We start from the raw sequence: 21182 nt of genomic DNA, 5'->3' as shown, positions 1-21182 counted from the left end.
AGGTGAAGGCAGGCTGTTGGACATCTTGGATTTGCCGGGATGGGATGAGAGAGCTGTTTGTAGGAACGTACTCTGTTCTTCAAGAGGGAGAATGACCCCAGCGGCAATTCAAAGGTCAGCAGGGCCACTGCCGCAGTTTCAACAGGCAAGACGGCCTCAGCCCAGAGCCTTGAACCCCAGCCCAGCATACCACGGAGGCGACACAGAGTATTGAACCAAAGGGGATTATTCTTGAGCCTTAAGGTCTAATGGAATTCCCCTTACTAGGTTTTGGACATGCGTAGGAACCATCACCGTTTCTTTCTTTCCTTTTTCTCCTCCCTTTTGGAGCAGGAATCCCTCCCCTGTGCCTGTCCCACAGCTGTATTTTGGATGCCCATAACATGTCTGCTTTCACTGGTTCACATCCGGAAAGGAATTTTGCCTCAGTGTGAATTGTACCTTGAGTTTCACCCACATCTGATTTAGATGATATTTACGTGAGACTTTGGGCTTTAGATGAGAGTGTTGATGCTGGTATGAGGTAATAAGACTTTGGGGGCTGTTGGGATGGGATGAGTGTATTTTGCATGGGAGCTTGCCATGAATTTGAGCGGGGCAGCAGGGGTGGGATGCTGTGGACTCTGGAGTTCGGGCTCTTAGGGGTGATTAAGGTGGAACGAGGCTGTTGTAAGCGTGGGGTCCTGATCCAGTAAGACTGGTGGCCTTGTAAGACGAAGGGAAAGAAGAGATTTCTCTTCTCTTCTCCCTCTCCCTCTCCCTCTCCCTCTCCCTCTCCCTCTCCCTCTCCCTCTCCCTCTCCCTCTCCCTCTCCCTCTCCCTCTCCCTCTCCCTCTCCCTCTCCCTCTCCCTCTCCCTCTCCCTCTCCCTCTCCCTCTCCCTCTCACACACACACACACACACACACACACACACATGCACACACTGAGGAAAGTCCTTGTGAAGACACGGTGTAGAGGGGACCATCGGCAAGAAAGGAAGAGAGCTCTCACCAGAACCTGGCCTTGCAGGCACCTTTATCTTGGACTTCCAGCCTCCCAAACTGAGAAAATAAATTTCTGTTGTTTAAGCCCATGTCCGGTGTTTTTGCCACAAGCCTCTTGCCATAGACACCTTTGCTGTGGAAAATAAAATAACTGATTGACACTTTGGTTTGACAGTTTGGTTTCGGCTGGTTGAAATGCACTAGCATTTCTCCCAGTTAGCAACGTTACTGATGGCTTTATTGGGCTAGCAGATGACGATGATTTGCCCTGAGAGTTGGTTTCCTATTTTGAAACACACTACGTTGGAGGAGAAGGAAGCCGAGGGCCTCAAAGGTGCAGAGCTGAACCCATGTTTCTCATAGAATTTTGGAACATCTATCAGCGGACGTGGGACCGTATGCCAAGAACACGAACAACAGTGTAGGGGCATTTCCAGTGCAACACAAAGCTCAGCCACAAATACGCAGCCTAGTATTTGGAAACCAGTATCTCTCTCTTTTTTTTTGGCCGCACCATGCATCATGCGGGATCTTAGTTCCCCTACCAAGGATCGAACCTGTGCCCCCTGCAGTGGAATGGCGGATTCTTAACCACTGGACGGCCAGGGAAGTCCCAACGTATCTCTGTTAATGAAGGAAGAAATTTGGCAAGAAAAAAAAGTGCAGTGTCAAATGAGGAGACAAATAAACAAGCAAAAAAAAAAATAACTTATGAACAAAAGACTTGGAAGACAAGTGCTTACGTACAACCTACAAAATCGTTATTTGCACAGTGCTGCCATGAATCAATACACATCTTAAATGCATTCACATATTTTGTATTTCACAATAAAGTCCTTATAATTTTGTTACTCACTTCTCATGTTTTATTATGTCCTTTCTAATGTTCCCATTTCATTTTTCATTATTATGGCAAAATTACACACTAGGGAGACAGCTAATAAAGTAGTTACGAATGTTTGTGCCCCCATCCAAAAAAGGATTCAGGTGTTGAAATTCTGACGCCCAGTGAGATGGTATTAGGAGATGGGGCCTTGGGGAGGTGATTAGGTCATGAGGGCAGAGCCTTTATAATCATGAGATTAGTGCCTTATAAAAGAGCCTGCAGGGCTTCCCTGGTGGCGCAGTGGTTGAGAGTCCGCCTGCCGATGCAGGGGACACGGGTTCGTGCCCCGGTCCGGGAAGATCCCACGTGCCGCGGAGCGGCTGGGCCCGTGAGCCATGGCCGCTGAGCGTGTGCGTCCGGAGCCTGTGCTCCGCAACGGGAGAGGCCACAGCAGTGAGAGGCCCACGTACCGCAAAAAAAAAAAAAAAAAAAAAGAGCCTGCAGGAGGATCCCTGGCCCCTTCTGCCACGTGAGGACATGGTGAGAGGTCAGCAGTCTACGGTCCCGAAGAGGGCATGACCAGAACCCGGCATGTTGGTACCCTGACCTTGGACTTCCAGCCTCTAAAACTGCAAGACAGTAATTTCTGTTGTTTACAAGGCACGCAGTATGTGGTATTTTGTTACAGCAGCCCAAACAGACCAAGACTTCAGTGAAGGAAACGAGCAGATGGTATGGTATATAGCAGTGGTTATCAAGTGTAGGTCAGCGTTGAGTTGTGTTACTGAACTTCCTCAGGTCTGTGGACTGGCTCTGTGCTCGTGAACACGCGAAAGTGTTCTGTGAGGTCACCTGCCTGTTTGAATCATGGCCAAACGTCCTTTGATCCAGGAATAATTTGCGACGCATTATAAATGAAGTAGTAGGAAGCACTGCTCGGGGCGCGGTGGAGCTCAGGTGCACAGCACTCTGGCTCGCTGGGCGCCCGAGCTGTGCCTCCTGATGCAGGCAGCAGGTTCAGGGGGTGAGGTGGTGACGGGCTGGGCGTCAGCAGCCTCCCTGCCGAGTCGTTCCGCTCTGCCTCCCGTGGCCTCCGAGAGGCCCCTGTTCACAGATGTCACCTCCACATGCTCAGAAACTCGGCGCCGAGTTTGGATTAACAGACTCATCCTTTCCAGTATAAACAGCCCTTTTGAACGATCTGATCACTCACGTTCTATAAATTAGTTCACGTGCCTTTTTCTATTACCTGGCAAGGCTCTCGGAGCCTGGAGGGGTGAGGCGTTGTCAGCAAAGTGATTCTGAAGCACGGGGTACTTCCAGTGAGGGCAGAGCTGGGTTTCGGGGGGTTTTGGGGGGTGAGGGGGTGAGGAAGGCAGCAAAGGAGAAGGGATTTGGGGAGGTTGTTGAACGTGAACTTCATCTGCTCTGCGGTTTGCTGACAGCCTGCTCTGTGCACATCACCTTCTGCCTGATGGCCAGCTGACCCCGGTACAGGCACCTCAGCGGCGCCCACAGCTACCGCCGAATGTTCTACTGCGTGGGTCTCATTCCAGCCATTGCTCGAAGCAAGCCAGCAGCTCCTGCAGGTGGAAAAGCCAAGGCCCACCGGCAACCTTGTGGCACTTCCAAGACCACCTGGCATCCAGACGTAAACTTCTGGGAGTCCCTGAAATAGACCTGACATGGGTCTTAGTCCAGAGCAGGCCTGGAACCAACTGGGGTCTTCCTAGGTCCCAGGCCAGCAGCACGCCCTCAGGGGAGTCACTGAGTCAGCAAGCCCCTTGCTTGGCGTGGGTTCCGGGGCCGCCGCAAGCCTGTGTGGCCCCAGATGGCTGCCTGGTGTGTCATGAGGTGCAACAGCACAGCCGTTTTGGCTCCAGCCTTCCGCACAGTAAACAGGGCCAGACTGTTTTGTACATTCCAGAGGCATTAAAATTCATGCCCATTTTGATAGCAGTAGAAGTGCCTACATTTGCTTAGGAAATGTAAGAGCATAAAAAGGTAGATGGAAAACAATGTCCTGCTCCTTTCTGTTTCAACCTCTAGACTTAAACTGATGGCCTGTCAGAGTCAGTCTGTCCTCTGGTTTCTAGTAATGACCATTGTTAGGGTCTAATTGACATTACTCCCCTAAATTTTGCTGGTTGGTGTCTTACCAGATGAAATCTATGGAAACAGCCTGATTTCCACGATGATTGACAGCTGCAACTGCTCAGACTCCAGTGACATTGAACTGAGTGATGACTGGGCTGCCAAGAAGTCTCCCAAAATCTCCCGAGCTAGCAAATCACCCAAACTCCCAAGGTAATTTCTGTCTTTAGGGGTGCGCTCCCTTTTTTTGTGTCTCCGAAGGTGTGTCTGTTATGTCTGCAGCAGAATCCCACTGAAACCAGCAGCTGAAGAGCACAGCCAGAGGGCGTCGTCGCCGTTCATCTGGAAGATCTGCCCGCAGTAATCACAGCTTCCTTCATCCTTGCCTTTGGGATAGAAAAAGACATCCAGTAGCAAGTCTGCTAAACCCGCAGAACTTCCAGGGGTGGTTAGCACTGATGGTGGGCGGCATGGGGTGGCCATAGCCAGGGAGCTTGTTTTACCTTCCAGTTTGAGAAAAGTAAGAAAAATGTTTTTGCGGTGTATGTAATGTGTTAAAGAAAGTGCAGAATTACATGCCTATAATTCTGTAATAGGGAAAAAATAGTGAACTAAAAAAAATTAGATCCTAAAGTTTGTCCTAAGGAGTGGCAGAAAGCTGAGAGGAGGTGGAAGGGCCTACGGTGTTGTAGATAAGAAACCCCACATGCCCCATCCTGGCTCCCTGACCTGGACACCACTTTCCTTATCTATGGAAGTTAAAGGGTGGACCAGATCTTCACTAAGATCCCTCTGTGATGCTGTGCAAAACCGAGGTGTAATTCACCTACAGATAGAGTCCTGCCCGATCTTAAACACACCAGCACGGTGTAGTTGATAAACCAATGTATCCACCACCCAGTTGAAGATGAGATTTCCATCACCCTGGAGGGTTCCCTGGGCCCTTCCTGTTCGATACCTGCGCCATTCTGACTTCTATTGCCGTAGGTTGGTTTTGCTTGTTCTTGAACTTCATATGATGGCGTCAAACAATACGTGCTCTTTTTTCTTTTTAGGCTTTTTTGTTCCACGTAATGATTTTGATTCATGCATGTCGTTGCGTATATCAACAGTTTCTCTTTTTTTGCTCTATGAAATTCCCTTGTTACGAATATACTATAATGTATTCCATTTACCAATTGATGGATATTTGGTAGCTTCCAGTTTGGAGCTATTATGAATCAAATCCAGCTGTAGACGTTCTTATACAAGACCTTCTGGGGACATATGCACTTGTTCAGGAGGGGAGTTGCAGGGCCATGGGGTAGACGTGTGTTGAACTTTATGGGAAGCTGCCAAGCAGCATTCCTAGGTGCCTGTGCCATTTCAAATTCCCACCAGCAGTGTATGAGAGCTCTCGCTGCTCCCATTCTTACCCGCAGTTGAAGGTCACTTAAAAAATTGTATGCATTCCGGTGGGTGGGAAGCGGTATTTGGTTGTATTGGGTTGGCCAAAAAATTCGTTTGGGTTTTTCCATATGATCTTATGGGAAACCCAAACAAACTTTTTGGCCAACCCAATAGTTTAATCCTAGTTATCTCCAGTGATTAGTGATGCTAAGCAAGTGTTCATGTTTGTTGGCCATTTGGGTGTCTTGTGTTTTCTAACTGTGAGTCCTTTGGCAGATATATGGATTATCGTATAATCTAATATGTGAATTTCTTCTTTTTTTTGTCCTGTTGAGGAAATCTGTGTCTACCCTAAGGTCATGAAGACATTCTTCTGTTTTCTTTTGGATGCTCTGTAAAGTTTTAGCTTTCACATTTCACTCTCAGATGAATTTTATACCGCAGATTGATTTTTGTGTAAATATGAGTTAGGGGTAAATGTTTGGGTTTTTTCCCGCGTAGATATCCATTTGCTCTAGCAACCTGATTGATTTCTTTTCTCATCTTTATTCTAAGCTTGTTAATTTGCAGATTAGATTATGAACTTTCCTACACTTCTGCAGTGTTTCCGCTTTTCCCGTTACTTAAGCAGAGAGGCCATTTAACACATAAGTAGTCAAATCCTTCACGTGTGAATGTCCATTTGAAGCTCCTGGGTGCGGCAGTCTCCAGAGCTGGTCCTCCTTCCTTCCGTCTTTCCCAGGGTTGAATCCCCTGCACAAGGCAGCCAGGCTGGTTGTCCTCGCACGGAGGTTTAACCAGCTCTGTCTCCCTCAGCCCTAGATATCTTATCAAGCTCTCAAGCAGTATATGTGAGGCTTCATGGTTTTCCTTCATAGAACGCCATCAACCTTACCATGTTCATTTTTATAATACTCTCTTCGGGGTAGATTGGCATTAAACACGTATGTTCCCCATGTCATAAGCATAGGAACTGAAGACAAACTTTAGATCTAATTTAAATATTGCAGGTGGTGAAATGCTAGATAAGTCTGTTGAATTCCAAACATTATGTATTAGGAATTGTGAAATCATTGTGGTCTTAAGGTGAGAAATAACTCTTCCCACCCACCATTTTCCCCGGGACTAATTTTGTAAATCCCCGGCAGAAGGCATTTCTAAACATACTCTTCATCAATAGGAAGTAAAAGTTAATTCTCAGGGGTTCCTTACAAATGAATCGCTTCATCTAACCGCAGTATACTTTAAATATATGCTATTTGATATACGATTCTGTCCTTCTTTCGTCATGTTCGTAAGGCAAAAGCAGGTGGGAGGGACTTGATTAAATTAAGGGCCCAGCCTCGGAGAGAGTGACACCACGGGGGGCTGCTAGAAAGTGAGGAGGGTCCGGGAGCGCCGGTGGGTGCCTGACCCGTGGCCTTGTCTCTGCAGGATCAACATTGAGGCTCGGAAGTCCCCCAAGCTGTCGCGTGCGGCTCAGGAGATATCCCGGTCTCCTCGCCTGCCCATGCGCAAGCCGTCCATCGGCTCGCCCAGCCTGACGCGGAGGGAGTTTCCCTTTGAAGACATCACTCAGGTAGTGTCTTGAGCCCCACCACGCACCCCTCTTCGTGCATGCATGACAGCGGCTGAGCCCTCGGGACCATCTCCGTGCCTGGGACGGCAGTGCCCGACTCGGGCGCCCTGGAGGAGAGCCCTGGTTGCCCCCCTCGGTACCCCTGCCACCTCTTCATCCTGCTGGGCCTCCCTCCCACCTCGGGCATCCCTGCTGCTGCCACGAGAACCTCCTCCCAGGCAGCTCTGCTTGAGACATATCCTCATGTCCACCTCTGCTCCCTCAAACCGCTCCTGACCCCCCAGTGACTCCCAGTGTCTGCGGGAGCCCAGCCCCAGCTGCGGCCCCGCAGTCTGGCCTGCCTGTCTCCCTCCTGGTCCCCCTCATCCCGGGGGCTGCAGCCTCGCTGTTGACTGGTCTCTTCCCACCTTTGTGCCTTTGTCCTGCCTGCGTCTCCATCTCCGGGTCTTCGGGCCCATCCTCTCGTCTCCTCCCCCTTGTTTCTGCCTTCACGCTTCCAGATATAAGTTCACCTCCATGCCGAAGCCTTCCTTCCCTGACTCAGCCAGAGTAACCCCAAAGCATGTTGTTTATAGCTCCCTTATAACATTGCTCAGTGACCCTCTGTCTGCAAATAATTACAAGCCTGATCTCCTCCATTAGCTTATGAGCTCTGGAGTGCCTGTGTGCATGTGTGTGGGGGCGGGGGGGAGGTTTAAGTGTAATTGACCTACAACACTGTTAGTTCCAGGTGTACAATGTAGTGATTTGATACTTTTATACATTTCAAAATGGTCACTATGATAAATCTAGTTACTGTCTGTCACCATACAAAGTTATTATAATATTATTGACTGTAGTCTCCATGCTGTACATTTCATCCCTGTGATTTATTTATTTTATAACTGGAATTGTAGCTCTTAATCTCCCTCACCTGTTTCACTCATCCCCCCCACCCTCCCCTCTGGCAACCACCTGTTTGTTCTCCACAGTCTGTTTCTGTTTTGTTGTATTTGTTCATTTGGTTTGTTTTTTACAGTCCACATATAAGTGAAATCATACAGTATTTGCCTTTGTCTGTCTTATTTCACTTAACATATACCCTCTAGGTCTATCCATGTTGTTAACAAATGGCAAGATTTCATTCTGTGTTATGGCTGAGTCATATTCCAGTGTGTGTGTGTGTGTGTGTGTGTGTGTGTGTACGTACGTACCACAGCTTCTTTATCCATTCATCTATTGATGGGTAATTAGGTTGCTTCCACGTCTTAATTATTTTAAATAATACTGCTATGAACTTTGGGGTGCACATATCTTTTCAAATTAGTGTCTTGGGAGTTTCACTTTCAGAACAATACCCAGAAATAGAATTGCTGAGTCATATGGTAGTTCTATTTTTAGTTTTTTGAGCAGCCTTCATACTGTTTCCCACAGTGGCCGCCCCAGTTTGCATTTCTGCCAGCAGTGTTGGAGGGTCCACAGTGGCCGCACAGTTTGCATTTCTGCCAGCAGTGTTGGAGGGCTCCCTCTTCCTGAGGAGCTAGGTTTTATTCATCTGTATTATTGCCCTTGCACGTGCGTACACACACACCCTACACATATGTGTGGTTTGAGCACAGTGATAACTTTTTAAGTTTTTTGAAATTTAATTGAATGAAAAAACATAATTGGGTGGTCTCAGGACATAGTGGTATCAATGCAACTGATATTTCTGGGAGAAATATCAAGGCTAAGAATGGAGTCAGAGCTTGGTACCTTGTGTAACAGATCAGTGACCGGGGCAAAAGGAGAGGTGAAGAAAAATGTGCCCACGTCACTTCTGTGACCTTTCTAAGCTACCCACACACGGGCACACGGGGACACCGTCCGCCCCTCACTCCCAGACCTGAGAATCACAGCCCGTGAGCCACCACTTAAAAACAGGGCCTGGCATGCTGTAGTCGGCGTCTGGTATTGAAAACGGTGGCATGATACAGAGAATGAATATTTCTGTCAGTGCCCACCAGTGACTTTTTAAGCAAAAAGTGTTGGCATTCTTACTTCTTAAGTGATTGATAGAAAATATGGAAAGAGATTGTGGTTTTTCTTCTTTTTTTCCCCCCCCACAGCACAACTATCTTGCTCAGGTCACGTCTAACATCTGGGGAACCAAATTTAAGATCGTGGGCTTGGCTGCTTTCCTGCCAACCAACCTCGGTGCAGGTAAGCACTGCATGCATCCCAGTCGGAACTCAGGCTGAGAAATCAATTTCGACCTCCAGTGGCCTAAAGTAAACCACTAGCTCTTACGACACCAAAAGGTTAGCATGTGCTTTACCTCCAGGTTAGCCACCGTGATGTTGTAAAAATTAGAATTATTGCTCGAATCGGGTTTTTTTTTGCCAGTGGTGCTTTGATTTTTTTCTATAAGCCCTGACTGATAAAAATGACAGAAATAACCAAAAGCTCTGATAGGTTTCTAGTTAGTTTGATTTCTGGCCTTTTACCATGGGCAGATTTTGGTACCAGTGTCTTTAGGTTCTTGAGGCAAAAGAAACTTCTGAAGGAAGTCGAGAGGAGAGCACTGGAGGCTATTAGAACACAGGAGCCGACTGTTAGTTCAGTTCTTAGTGGTAAATCTTTGTAGATTTCATTTCTAAGTACCAGATAAATATCCTGTCTGTTGGAAGCTTGAGACATCGGGGAAAATGGAACCAACGGAGGACAGAGCTGGGCGAGAACCCAGAGTGTGCGTCCTCCTCGGTACCCGACTTGAGTGAGTAGCACTAACGTGTCACTTTTACTCTGGGACAGTGAGGGAGGGAAATGACAGAGGTCCTTTTCCAAGTGGCTTCCTCCTGATGGCACAGCCCTGTATGGGCTGAGCGGCTGTGTTGTCCCCCACCTTGTGGGGTGGCCTGATCATTTGACATGCACACACCTCTCCAGAAGGCCGCCTTGGCCAGCCTATGGCTGGTGGCCCCATCTTGAATGTGCTCTGTGTAACCTACTAAAAATGTTTTTTGTTTTTTTGTTTTTAAATTCTGAATCTGCCTATTAGAGCTGTCTCAAACACAGATCCTTTAAAATAAATAATTCTTGCAAAGCAGACGTTAAAAGATATGTTGCTGTGTATGTATCTTCAGAGGCTTATTAAGTAGTGCTGCAGGTGGATTTTTCATTTTGAAGTTATTCAGCTTAAAGAAGAGGAGGAATAAAGGTAAAATATAAAACTGACTTAGGAAATAAGAGTAGACTGTCCCTGTACATAATGCAAAGAAATCTCTTAGGGTATTTTCCACAACCTGGACACCCTCTGAAGACCACAAAAGCCTGTTCTTCAGTAATTCAGCAGTGCACTGCTGGTGTACACAGGGTTCTTATACCACTGTGTGAGGGTTGTGACCATCCCCATGTCAGTAGGCTGAGAACTTAGCCATCTGCTGACTATAAACATTGAAAAAAGGAATGAAAGAATTTACTTACTGGATCTTTTCATTCTGTCTGCCCTTATTTCTTGGACATTGAGTAGATCCACGAGTGGGTCAACGAGACCTTAAGATGGGAGGGCCCATAGTGCCTTTGAGGCCCGTGCTGCCGCAGTGTGAGGAATCTGAGTGCCCGAGACCAAAGCCTTCTGTATGACTGTGGTGAAATCACTGTCCTAGTCATTGACCTTTTTAAAAAGAGGGTTTTAGCTAGTACCATATGTCAAGCGAAGAGAATTTTCCATTTGATTCTACTAGAGAGAAGAAATTAACTCTTGGATTTTAGAAGGTATATTACATATGGGCACCCCATTAAATACTCTGGTAAGCTTACCAGTGTGGATGGAAAGCAAGAAGTCTGTATGGCCTGGCCTGTGGTTATTAAAAGAAAAAAAAAAAGTGAGTGCTGTTGGTTACTTTATATTGGATAATTGGATAATAATTTGTTTCTTTCTATTAGAATGATCTGGCCTGTGAAATTTTCTATTTTTAATTTTTTACATTTCTTAATTTTAAAAATATGGAATAAATTCAAAAGATTTAAAGGAGTATAGTTAAGCTGTCTCGTCCTCACCCCCCAAGCCACCTAGGTTTTTCTCCCCCACTCTGGAGGCAACTGATGTTATTTCTTAATCCCTCCTGAGATTTTTAATTTTATTTCTCTTTGTCAATCTGAATGACAAAGAATAGCACTTTGATGAATGCATTAATTCTTAAGCTATATGGCCATCCAGAGTTTTTAGGCCGAAATGCATATTCTCTTCCGTGGGCAAGGGAGATGAAAAAGACCTGTAAGGACTGCTGGGTTGGAAAAATCATCTTAGCCCACGCCAGTCCAAGCACGCACCTTACAGAGGTCCTTCAGAAAGGGAAGTCTACTGCGTCCTGGGGCAGCTGGCCAGCCAGCCACCAGGCTGTTGGAGGTGAGAGCTGTGGAGATAGGGTGTGGCTTATCGTAACACAAAACTTAAAATAGTAATAACTAAAGCAACTCTACATATGTCACAGGAAAGAGTGTAAAGGGAAAGCTGACGGGGCAGCTTCATCCTGATTCTAATCTACCGTGAAACTTAAATTCAGATGCGTTACTTTTTCCAGCTTATTTCGTCTCTAAATATTTGAGTTGCAATCTAGGCCTTCTCTTAAATGTCCCCATTAATCAAAGTAAACCTCAGCATTTAAAGAAGCACGTGGCAGTTCCCCGTGTCTATCCTGATCATGAAATTGAAACAGAAAGTCAGATAAGAATTCAGTCCTGAATAAAAGCGGCATTTCATTCCTACCTGAGTCACGTCACCCCTTCTGTCATAGTTGCCTTCAAACAGCTCCTTGATTGCCCGAGAGTCCCCTGAGCTCGGCGCTCTGGTTATCACAACTATTTTCACTAAATTATCCTTCTGATTGCAAATGAGATTTTAAAATATATATATATTTATCATTCCCAGCTCATTCCAAAAAAGAGTGTAAGTTTTTAACATTTAAAATGTGTGGTTCTGTAGACAAACCACTGGCACAGTGGCCGGGCTAGACCGAGAATTTGTTGTCACTGGATCTGCACTGTGTCCGGGGTGGCGGGTCGAGCGCCAGGGCGAGATGCGCAGCTGCCCTCAGGCTCTCAGCCCGCCCGCACAGATCTGTCTTCTGAGGGCAGGGACACCGCAGCCCCATTTCTCTCCCCGTGAGGGACTCTGCTGGCACCCTGGCTGCCCTCTGCGTGTCTCTGTTGACCGTGCTTTCCTCCTCCTCCCCACCAGTAATCTATAAAACCAGCCTCCTGCATCTCCAGCCGCGGCAGATGACCATCTATCTCCCGGAGGTTCGGAAGATTTCCATGGACTTTGTTAATTTACCTGTCTTCAACCCAAATGTGTTCAGTGAAGATGAAGATGATTTACCAGGTGTGTTCATGCATGTCAGCTGGTTTGTCACGAGCCCACACCCTCTCTTAGTGGGTCGTGTTGGGGGACAGAGTGGTAGTAGTTGAGGATTACAGCACGTCAGCCTGTGCCTGCTGCCTCAGTAAGGTTGGAAGGCATGTGAGGTGTCACGGCAGAAAGGTCACATACTGTCACTAGTTTGGGGAGGAGGGGAGTTGCCAGAGTAAGGACGATGGAAGTGGAGGTGGCTGTGAGCGCTGCTGCCACCGCGTCTCACCCTCAGGGTGATCCTCCTAGTCACGTGCCTGCATAAAGAGAAGTTAACGGGACCAATCAGACATCAGAAACGAAACCCTGTCTCACGGACCCTAGGCCAGCCCTCGTCCTCTCTGTCCCTGCTTAGAGAATGACGTCAGGCAGATGACCCTATGCCCACGAAGCCCAGTTTCTCAAACCTGCCCCGTCTCCCGGGCGGAAAACCTGTGCATTTCAACGTCTCTCTCTTAAGTGCAGTGCAGGTCTCCATGCATAGAACAGAAGCCTGGTGTGAGTTAAAAGTAAAATCTGGTACAAGGTTTTAAAATCCCAGTTTACAGACTTTGAAATATCTATAGCATCTTAGGTTCATTTAAGTGCTTTCTAGTCAGGGGGTCCTATTTTGATTAACAGACTAGAATGAATTCTAATTAGTCTCCCAATTATTGTCTGTGACTATTCTCAAAAAAAGTCCACCTGCAACAGTTTTATAAACACAGAGATTCCTCTACTTACAACCAAGCAAGGTTCTGAAAGTTTCTGGTTTCTGAGCCAGAGGAACCCTGCATGGGCCACTGACTTTTCCTGTACCTGGTCATTCTCAAACAGAAGGGCTCTAGTCTTGCCATGGGATGGGCTAGACACTGATCCCAGCTCAGGCTCTGAACGTGAGGGAGTTGTCTGCCTTCTCTCAGCCCAGGTTTTTACCTGTAAAATGACTGTGCTTTCTGACAGTAGCCGCCTTTGGTCCTCTGACGGTTTACCTCTCCTCATGGGTGGAGCAGATGTTCTGGACTCACGCGGCCCTGATGGGCAAGGTCTTGCAACCGTGTTAGCCTGCGGTTTGGTGAGGCTGCACACCCTTGAGCGTGTAGCCTGTGCCCTGCTAGTTCACAGCCTTGGATCTGGGAGTATCTTTTACACTTTCTCCTTATCGCCTTCCATTCTCCCAGAACGTGACTGACAGAGCTCTCTCTAACGCTCAGCTGTTGTAATCATCTGTGGTTCCCTGTGGAGGAGGGAACGTTTGGTCTCAGAGTTTAAACTCGGTGCTTCGTGACGCGACAGAGACTCTCGTCTCGTTCAGTGGGGAAGACACCTGTCGTCAGTATTCTGTACCAAGGAGAGAACATCTGGAAGAGGAAGCTGAACAGGAATAGTAGAAAACTTGGGACAGGGCCCAGATTGGTGCAGCCAGGAGATAGTTACCTCTCACAAGAGGACCCCCCGGAAGGGGAGAGTCTGTTACAGGCGCTGAGGGTGGGCTTAGCTTTTCATGAACCAGCTGGTTTCGTTCTGAAGTTCTGGTGAACGGTCAGCCAGCCTCTGCAATTAGCCTGTTAAATTCTATTTCCTGCTCGGGTACTGGTTGCCACACAGCACTTAGAGGCCCACATGAGCCAGCTTGCCGTGCTCGGTGAGCACTTCAGACAGGGCAGTTCAGACAGTGGCTCTGAGCACATGCACGTGGTCTGCAGATCAATGCTTAAATATACACTTTATTAAATCCCCACTGTGAACAAATAGGATATATTTACAGGGGTTATTCAGTGGGGCTCACCTTATATACCATTTGAAATGCTAAAAAGCAGCTAAATTAGGAAATGACCCTTCCCCTCATGCAGATTTGCTAGAGGAGTCTTTTCATTGGTTTCTCTACTGCATTTCCCATGGTTCTATTGACAGAAACTTAATTGCTGTACAAATCTCAGACACACACCTGCTGCATGACACTTCCCACACTAACCAGTCCGTGACCCTGGATGAATCCACTCTAAAGAAGCCTAGGCACTGAGTCCTCAGTGGAGTTTCATACTGTACCAGGGCCCTCTTCTTGCACAAAAGAGGGGGCCGTTTTATGAATATCACAAGTTAAAAGCGTCTTTTAAACACTTAATCGTTTGCCATGGTGCCATTCAGGTACATGGTACCAAATTCAGAAGGTTCAGAGGTATTTATTGAAAAGCTCTGGCAGTGCCCTTAGCTTACGGACGACTGCAGGCTGCCCTGAAGAACCCACTGGGATTACCTGTGTGTCCTCCTAGAAACATTTAGGGAAGTGTTGTGTAACTTGTGTGAACTGTCCAGCTTTCCCTAAGCAAACACACCTTCCTCTGTAGCGACTGCATTCTGTATGCAGAAGGACTGGATGAGTAGAGGTGTGTTCCTTATTCTGACCCAGTTTCATGGCAGTGTTTTGTTTGTAAGCAGTTCATCTTTCTAATTTCCTTTCAGTGACAGGAGCATCTGGTGTGCCCGAGAACAACCCACCTTGCACCGTGAACATCCCCATCGCCCCCATCCACAGCTCGGCTCAAGCGATGTCCCCCACGCAGAGCATCGGGCTGGTGCAGTCCCTGCTGGCCAACCAGAATGTGCAGCTGGACGTCCTGACCAATCAGACCACAGCCGTGGGCACAGCCGAGCACGCAAGCGACAGCGCCGCCCAGTACCCAGGGGCCAGCCGCTACTCCAGCCCTGGCCAGGTGATCTTCGGGGGCGTGGAGATGAGCCGCGTCATCCCCAACCCCCCTCAGCTGTCCCTGCCGCCGCCAGCACAGGGGGCCATCCAGCTGTCCGTGCTGGACCACGGGGACCGAGACCACGAGCACCTGCAGAAGCCAGCCAAGGCCCTGCGGCCGGTGCCACAGTTGGCTACCGAGGGGGACGCGGTGGTGTTCAGCGCCCCCCAGGAGGTCCAGGTGGCCAAGATGAACCCCCCACCCCCCTACCCGGGAACCATCCCCGCGGCCCCCACCACCGCGGCGCCGCCGCCGCCCCCGCCGCCCCCGCCGCCCCCGCTGGACACGTGCTTGAGGAAGGGCGACTTCTCGCCCTACCCCACGGCGGCGCACTACCAGCCGCCCCTGGGCTACGAGAGGATCACCACCTTCGATAGCAGCGGCAACGTGGAGGAGGTGTGCCGGCCCCGGACACGCATGCTCTGCTCCCAGAACACCTACGCGCTCCCGGGCCCGGGCAGCTCGGCCACGCTGAGGCTCACCGCCACCGAGAAGAAGGTCTCGCAGCCCTGCACCAGCGCCACCCTGAACCGCCTGACGGTCCCGCGCTACTCCATCCCCCCGGGGGACCCGCCCCCCTACCCGGACCTCGGCCCGCTGGGCGCCCCCGGCCGCGGCGCGGGGCAGAGACCCGACGGCGGCCTCATCCACGCCACGCTGCGCAGGAACAACCGCGAGGCGGCGCTCAAGGCGGCGCCGCTGGCCGAGCCCCCGCGGCCGCCGCCGCACCCGCCCAGGCCCAAGGGCGCGGCGCAGTTCCCGGCGCGGACCCCGCCCGCCCTGTACACCTGCAGCCAGTGCAGCGGCGCGGGCACGGCGGGGAGGCCGGAGCCGGGCGCGGGGTCGCAGCCGGGCGCCGGCCTGGCGCACGCGGCCGGCACCTCCCCGCTGACTTCCCAGTCGTCCTACAGCCTCCTGAGCGCGGGCGACGGCGCCCGCGAGCGCGCTGACTACGTCAACTCGGCCTTCACAGAGGACGAGGCGCTGGCCCAGCACTGTCAGGCCGAGAAGCCGCTGAGGCACCCCCAGCTGAGCGAAGCCGCTGTGGCCGTGAAGCGGCCGCCCCCCTACCAGTGGGACCCCGTGCTGGGGGAGGATGTTTGGGTTCCTCAGGAAAGGACAGCACAGACCGCGGTGCCCAACCCCCTGAAGCTGTCCCCTCTGATGGTAGGTCAGAGCCAGCACCTGGATGTGTCCCGAGTGCCCTTCGTCTCCCCCAAGCCTCCCGCCAGCCCTACTGCCACTTTCCAGACAGGCTATGGCATGGGAGTGCCCTATCCGGGAGGCTATAACACCTCCGCTTTGACGGGGGTGCAGGCTCCCTGCTCCCCGAAAGACGCTCTGGCCCCAGCACAGTTTGCGCAACAGGAGTCCGCGGTGGTTCTTCAAACGGCCTACCCGCCCAGCCTCTCCTACTGCCCCCTGCCCCCCATGTATCCGGGAAGCAGCGCCTGCTCGAGTTTACAACTGCCACCCATCGCCTTGCACCCTTGGAATTCCTACAGCGCGTGCCCGCCCGTGCAGAACCCCCAGGGCGCTCTTCCCCCCAAGGCGCACTTGGTGGTGGAGAAGCCCCTCGTGTCCCCGCCGCCCACGGACCTTCAAACCCACCTGGGTACAGAGGTGATGGTAGAGACAGCAGACAACTTCCAGGAAGTCCTCTCCCTGACGGAGAGCCCAGTGCCCCAGCGGACGGAGAAATTCGGAAAGAAGAACCGGAAGCGGCTGGACAGCCGGGCCGAGGAGGGAAATGTTCAGGCCATCACTGAAGGCAAAGTGAAGAAGGAGGCTCGGACTTTGAGTGATTTTAATTCCCTGATCTCCAGCCCCCGCCTGGGGAGAGAGAAGAAGAAAGTGAAGAGTCAGAAAGACCAGCTAAAGTCGAAGAAGTTGAATAAGACAAATGAGTTCCAGGACAGTTCGGAGAGCGAGCCGGAGCTGTTCGTCAGCGGGGACGAGCTGATGAACCAGAGCCAGGGCAGCAAGAAGGGCTGGAAGAGCAAGAGGAGCCTGAGGGCGGCCAGCGAGCTGGAGGAGTTCAAGTGCAGGAAAGCCAGCGAGAAAGAGGACGGGCGGCTGGGCAGCCAGGGCTTCGTGTACGTCATGGCCAACAAGCAGCCTCTCTGGAACGAGGCCACCCAGGTGTACCAGCTGGACTTCGGGGGGCGGGTGACCCAGGAGTCGGCAAAGAACTTCCAGATCGAGCTGGAGGGGCGGCAGGTAAGAAGCCATGTGCTGGGGTGTGGCCAGAGTGCCACTTTCTGGTCCTGACAGGTCTCTGGACTTTGGCCATCGGGAGCATTTTTATGAAGGCCAGATGGGAAATGTGGGAAACGGCTGATGACTCTTAGCTGGGGCCGGTCGGGCTTGTAATTTTCAGTGTGCCTATTGCTATCTTTTCTTTATTTCTCCCCAAAGTAACGCATTTCCTGATTTTTTGAAGTCAGATGGTTCTGTGAGACCCATGAGGAAAATAGCAGGCACCTGCCCACTGCCCACAGCTGCTCTCCAGAGGCCAGCTCTAACAACTAAGTCTGTGTGCTGCTTCTGGTGTTTGCCACCGTACTTGCGAAGAACACATTCCTACTTCTATCTCTTGATTTTTTAGTTTGGGGCGGCATGTAATGACTTCTTCCTGAGCACCATAGGGGTTCATTTTCTTCACCCCAACGCCCCCCAACATGTGAACTTTCCCTTCCCCCTTTTCGCAGGTAAATCAGTAGTCATTGGTCCCCTCGTTGTGCCACTGAATATGGTTCATTTCTGAGCCATGTATTAGGGTTTCATTACAGTTCCTTTTTTATCGTGTAGGCTTTTTACTCGAGACGTAATAATTACCCAGTGTTCATTTGCTTGTGTTTCTGTGTTTCTGTTATTAAGTCCTTCCCCAGTTCTCTTTCTTGGTGCACTTGAGCGCTTTGCGTAGTTTGTCAGTTCTTCCTGCGCCAACCTGGAATTGTTGCTGTGGTCCCACTGCATAGCTGTCGTTCTGGGACTGCCCTTCTCCACCATCCCGGAAATTCCCTTCACCACTCATATTTAAATCTCATCGTCATTAATTCGCTCAAGAAATGATGATTGAGCGCTTGCTATATGCCTGGCAATCCTCTTGGCCAGGAGTTGGGAAATTACGGCCTACAGGCCCATCCAGCCTGCAGCCTCGTTATATAAACAAAGTTTTACTGGAACACAGCCTCGCTCATTATTTCAGTACTGTCTGCGCTGCTTTTGCCCTGCAGCAGAGGTTGAGTAGCTGCGGCAAAGTCCATATGACCTACAAAGTCTAAAATATTTTATCATCAGCCCTTTACAGAGAGTTTGGGAACCCCAGTTCTGAGTGCTGAAATTTAGAGCACTGAGGAAAACAGAGGGAGGGAGATCTCTGTCCTCCTGGAGTTTACAAAAATGGAAGAAAGACCATAAACAAATACATGTAACATCATATATAATAACATGATACAGTGTGGTCACAGTAAGCAGTGGGGTGACAGGAAAGCAGGTACAGGAGGTGGAGTGCAAGGGGGACCACGTGTGCTCTGCTTGGTCCCTCTCTGAGCAGCGTGACATCTGACAGATCACAGGTGGTGGTTCTCTTAAGCCTCTTTTAGCCTGTAGATTTTTTTCTCTACGTTTTCTTTCTCCTTCTGTTTCCTTGGTGGAGAAACCACTTCCTTTGACCCGCGGAGCTTTCCATGCTCTGAGTTTTGCTTGTGGCCTCCCCACTGCACGAGTTAACATGTTCTTCCATCTGTTTATTTCCGACAAACTCATAGTTAGATTGAGAAGCTTTTCAGAGTCGCTTTTGTTGGCAGAAATATCTCACAGGCCGCGCTGTCTGCTTCTATCAGGAGCCACAAGGAGGTTTTCCTTTAACGTCTTTGCTTCCCCGCCCCACCCTCACCCCAGGTGATGCAGTTTGGAAGGATTGACGGCAACGCGTACATCCTGGACTTCCAGTACCCCTTCTCCGCTGTGCAGGCCTTTGCAGTTGCCCTGGCCAACGTGACCCAGCGCCTCAAATGAAGAGACTGGTGTGGGGAGGAGAAAGCAGTCTGATCGCAGACGCTGGAGGAGCCTGCACGGCCTGGTGCCCTGGGGACCAGAAGACAAGGGCAAAACTGGAAACGTCGTGTCAGGCCCAGGGGAGGGCACTGACCTTTCGTTGTTGTTTGTTTGGGTTTTTATTATCCTTTATTTTTTTTTTCTTCTCTTATTTTTTTAAACAAAAGTAAAATACGGGAGAGCGGTGTTTGCAAGCCAAGGGTGCAAGGCACCTATCTGGTGGTGTTTAGGAGGCGTGGTCACCGTGGGAATGTCCTACTGGGTTTGCTTATGTCGGTGACGGGACAAAGGGCCCTTCAGAGGGAAGGTTAGACTGCCTTCTCACCTGCTGTTCTTCTAGACAAGGAGTGTGCATTGTTTTCATTCTCCACAACATCTAGCTTTTATTATTCCTCCAACATCACTACTAGTGTAAATATAAAAAACTTGTTAAGAAAAACACAACCAAAAAATCCTGAAGGTACAGGTTCTCTTGGGGGGACAACATTTAATTCACGCATATTATGTTATTCCCCCAGAGGTGACTTGATTAATGAGGGGTATTTTGGCAAATGCACTGTGTTTGACTAAGAAAAGTAGGCGTTTTATGGGGGTGCTATTACCAGGTATAAATACGATTTGCTCGTGAGCTCGTAGGGGAAAGGATGACGGGCGAGGAAGGATCTCCTGCAGATGTTCACGCAGGTGGCTCACGTCGTGTGACTTGAAGCAGTACGAGGGCCATGCTCCTCTTCAGAGGAGGTTTACACTGAAGCCTCCACTAGTTTCCTAATACGTCAGAATTCCGTTGGGTCAGCGATCATTCAGTCTGATTGACTTCGGGAGAAAGATCCCCGAGTAGTGTGGTGTGGGACAGCGATTTTCTGGGCTGCGGTGGTGGCTCCTTAAGAGACCCGCTGCTGAGAAGTGGGCTTCACTCCCTCTCCCCTCGCATTGTTGAACCTGGGAACCGTGCCGGAGGCGGTGTCTTCCCCATTAGGTAACACTGTTCTATACACTTGCTCTTTCTAAAAATGCTGACAACACTGATTTGAAAGCACTCCTTTCCTCTTTTGGGCTGTATTAAAATTCAGTTGGTTAGAGATGTTTTCCAACAGATTAGAAATGCAGCAAAAGAAATGTTAGGCATTTGCCAGGGTATGAAAAGATAAGAGTTATGATCAACTCTTGACAAGAGCCCCACAAGCTTTTCTAGAAAAAAAAAAGTTGTTTATTAACTTACAGACTGTTTACTGAGGAGATAAACCACTGGGAGGATGTGGTTAAAGTTACAGTACTTAATGTAGTTGGTTGACTATTCTTTGTTAATTTCAACAACAACAACAACAAATCCAGAGGTTCTCTTTTCCCACCTCCCCCTCCACGGAGGGCAATACTCAGCCCTGATAATAAGACCCAGTTCATAGTTTTCAGTTACTGATATCTGTGATGTTCTTTAGGGCAGGAACACAAGAACTGTCTACCAGTTTAGGGTCCTAAATTTGGATTTTGTTTGAAAACAAACAGGTGGAAGATACTGCAGAAACGTTATTTTCCCAAAAAAATTTGTTTTCAATCTTCTGTTTTAGTTTAAAAATTAGAAAAGAAACAGGCCCAGTGCAAGATGACATCACTTACCATTTTCTTCAGACCCAGAAGAAACACAGGTGAGGTTTCAAAGATGGTGAAGGACATCTCCCAGCTAATACCAGAGCTTCCCACTTTATATTTTAAAATATTGAACCAGATTCTTTGGTGGGTAAATATTTCCAGAAAGAATTTAGCAATGTATTCAGAATTATATGATTCTTTTATATGAGTTTCTGTAGCTTAACACGATGTTTCAGTGCTTATTATCAGCTGTGCAATAATGGTTATAGCCTACTTCTAAATAATTTAAATGCAGTTCCCCTGTTTTAGTGTCCAAAAGTTAATTATTTATCTTGCTTTCATAGTGTTCGTAGGAATTATTTTGTTACTATGTTCTGGTGAGTTATGCCCACTTTATTATTTATTTAGAAAAATAGTATGTAATGACTTACTTGGTGGCAGTATATTTTGCTGCAAGAAATAAAAAGGATGTGATAGAAGGTTTTTTTTACTGGACAATTTGTAACTTTTTCTGATTGGGAAAAATTCCTATTGATCCTTTAAAAGCAATTCTTTTT

General features: G+C 49.0%; 1 protein-coding gene across 1 annotated transcript in view; it reads left to right on the top strand.

Annotated features, from left to right (window-relative positions):
- The window catches only part of TULP4 (TUB like protein 4), a 166285-nt gene extending 147289 nt beyond the window's left edge, over positions 1-18996 (top strand). The window contains exons 9-14 of the mRNA XM_065889044.1: positions 3974-4118; positions 6729-6873; positions 8961-9054; positions 12074-12217; positions 14687-17193; positions 18880-18996. Coding sequence (XP_065745116.1) covers positions 3974-4118; positions 6729-6873; positions 8961-9054; positions 12074-12217; positions 14687-17193; positions 18880-18996 — 3152 coding nt within the window. The remainder of the gene's footprint in view (positions 1-3973; positions 4119-6728; positions 6874-8960; positions 9055-12073; positions 12218-14686; positions 17194-18879) is intronic.
- Positions 18997-21182: the final 2186 nt, after the last annotated feature.

This window comes from Phocoena phocoena, chromosome 12 (genome assembly GCF_963924675.1).
Source record: "Phocoena phocoena chromosome 12, mPhoPho1.1, whole genome shotgun sequence".
In the NCBI taxonomy this organism is placed as follows: Eukaryota; Metazoa; Chordata; class Mammalia; order Artiodactyla; family Phocoenidae; genus Phocoena; species Phocoena phocoena.
This window is presented reverse-complemented; position numbering and strand designations above follow the sequence as displayed.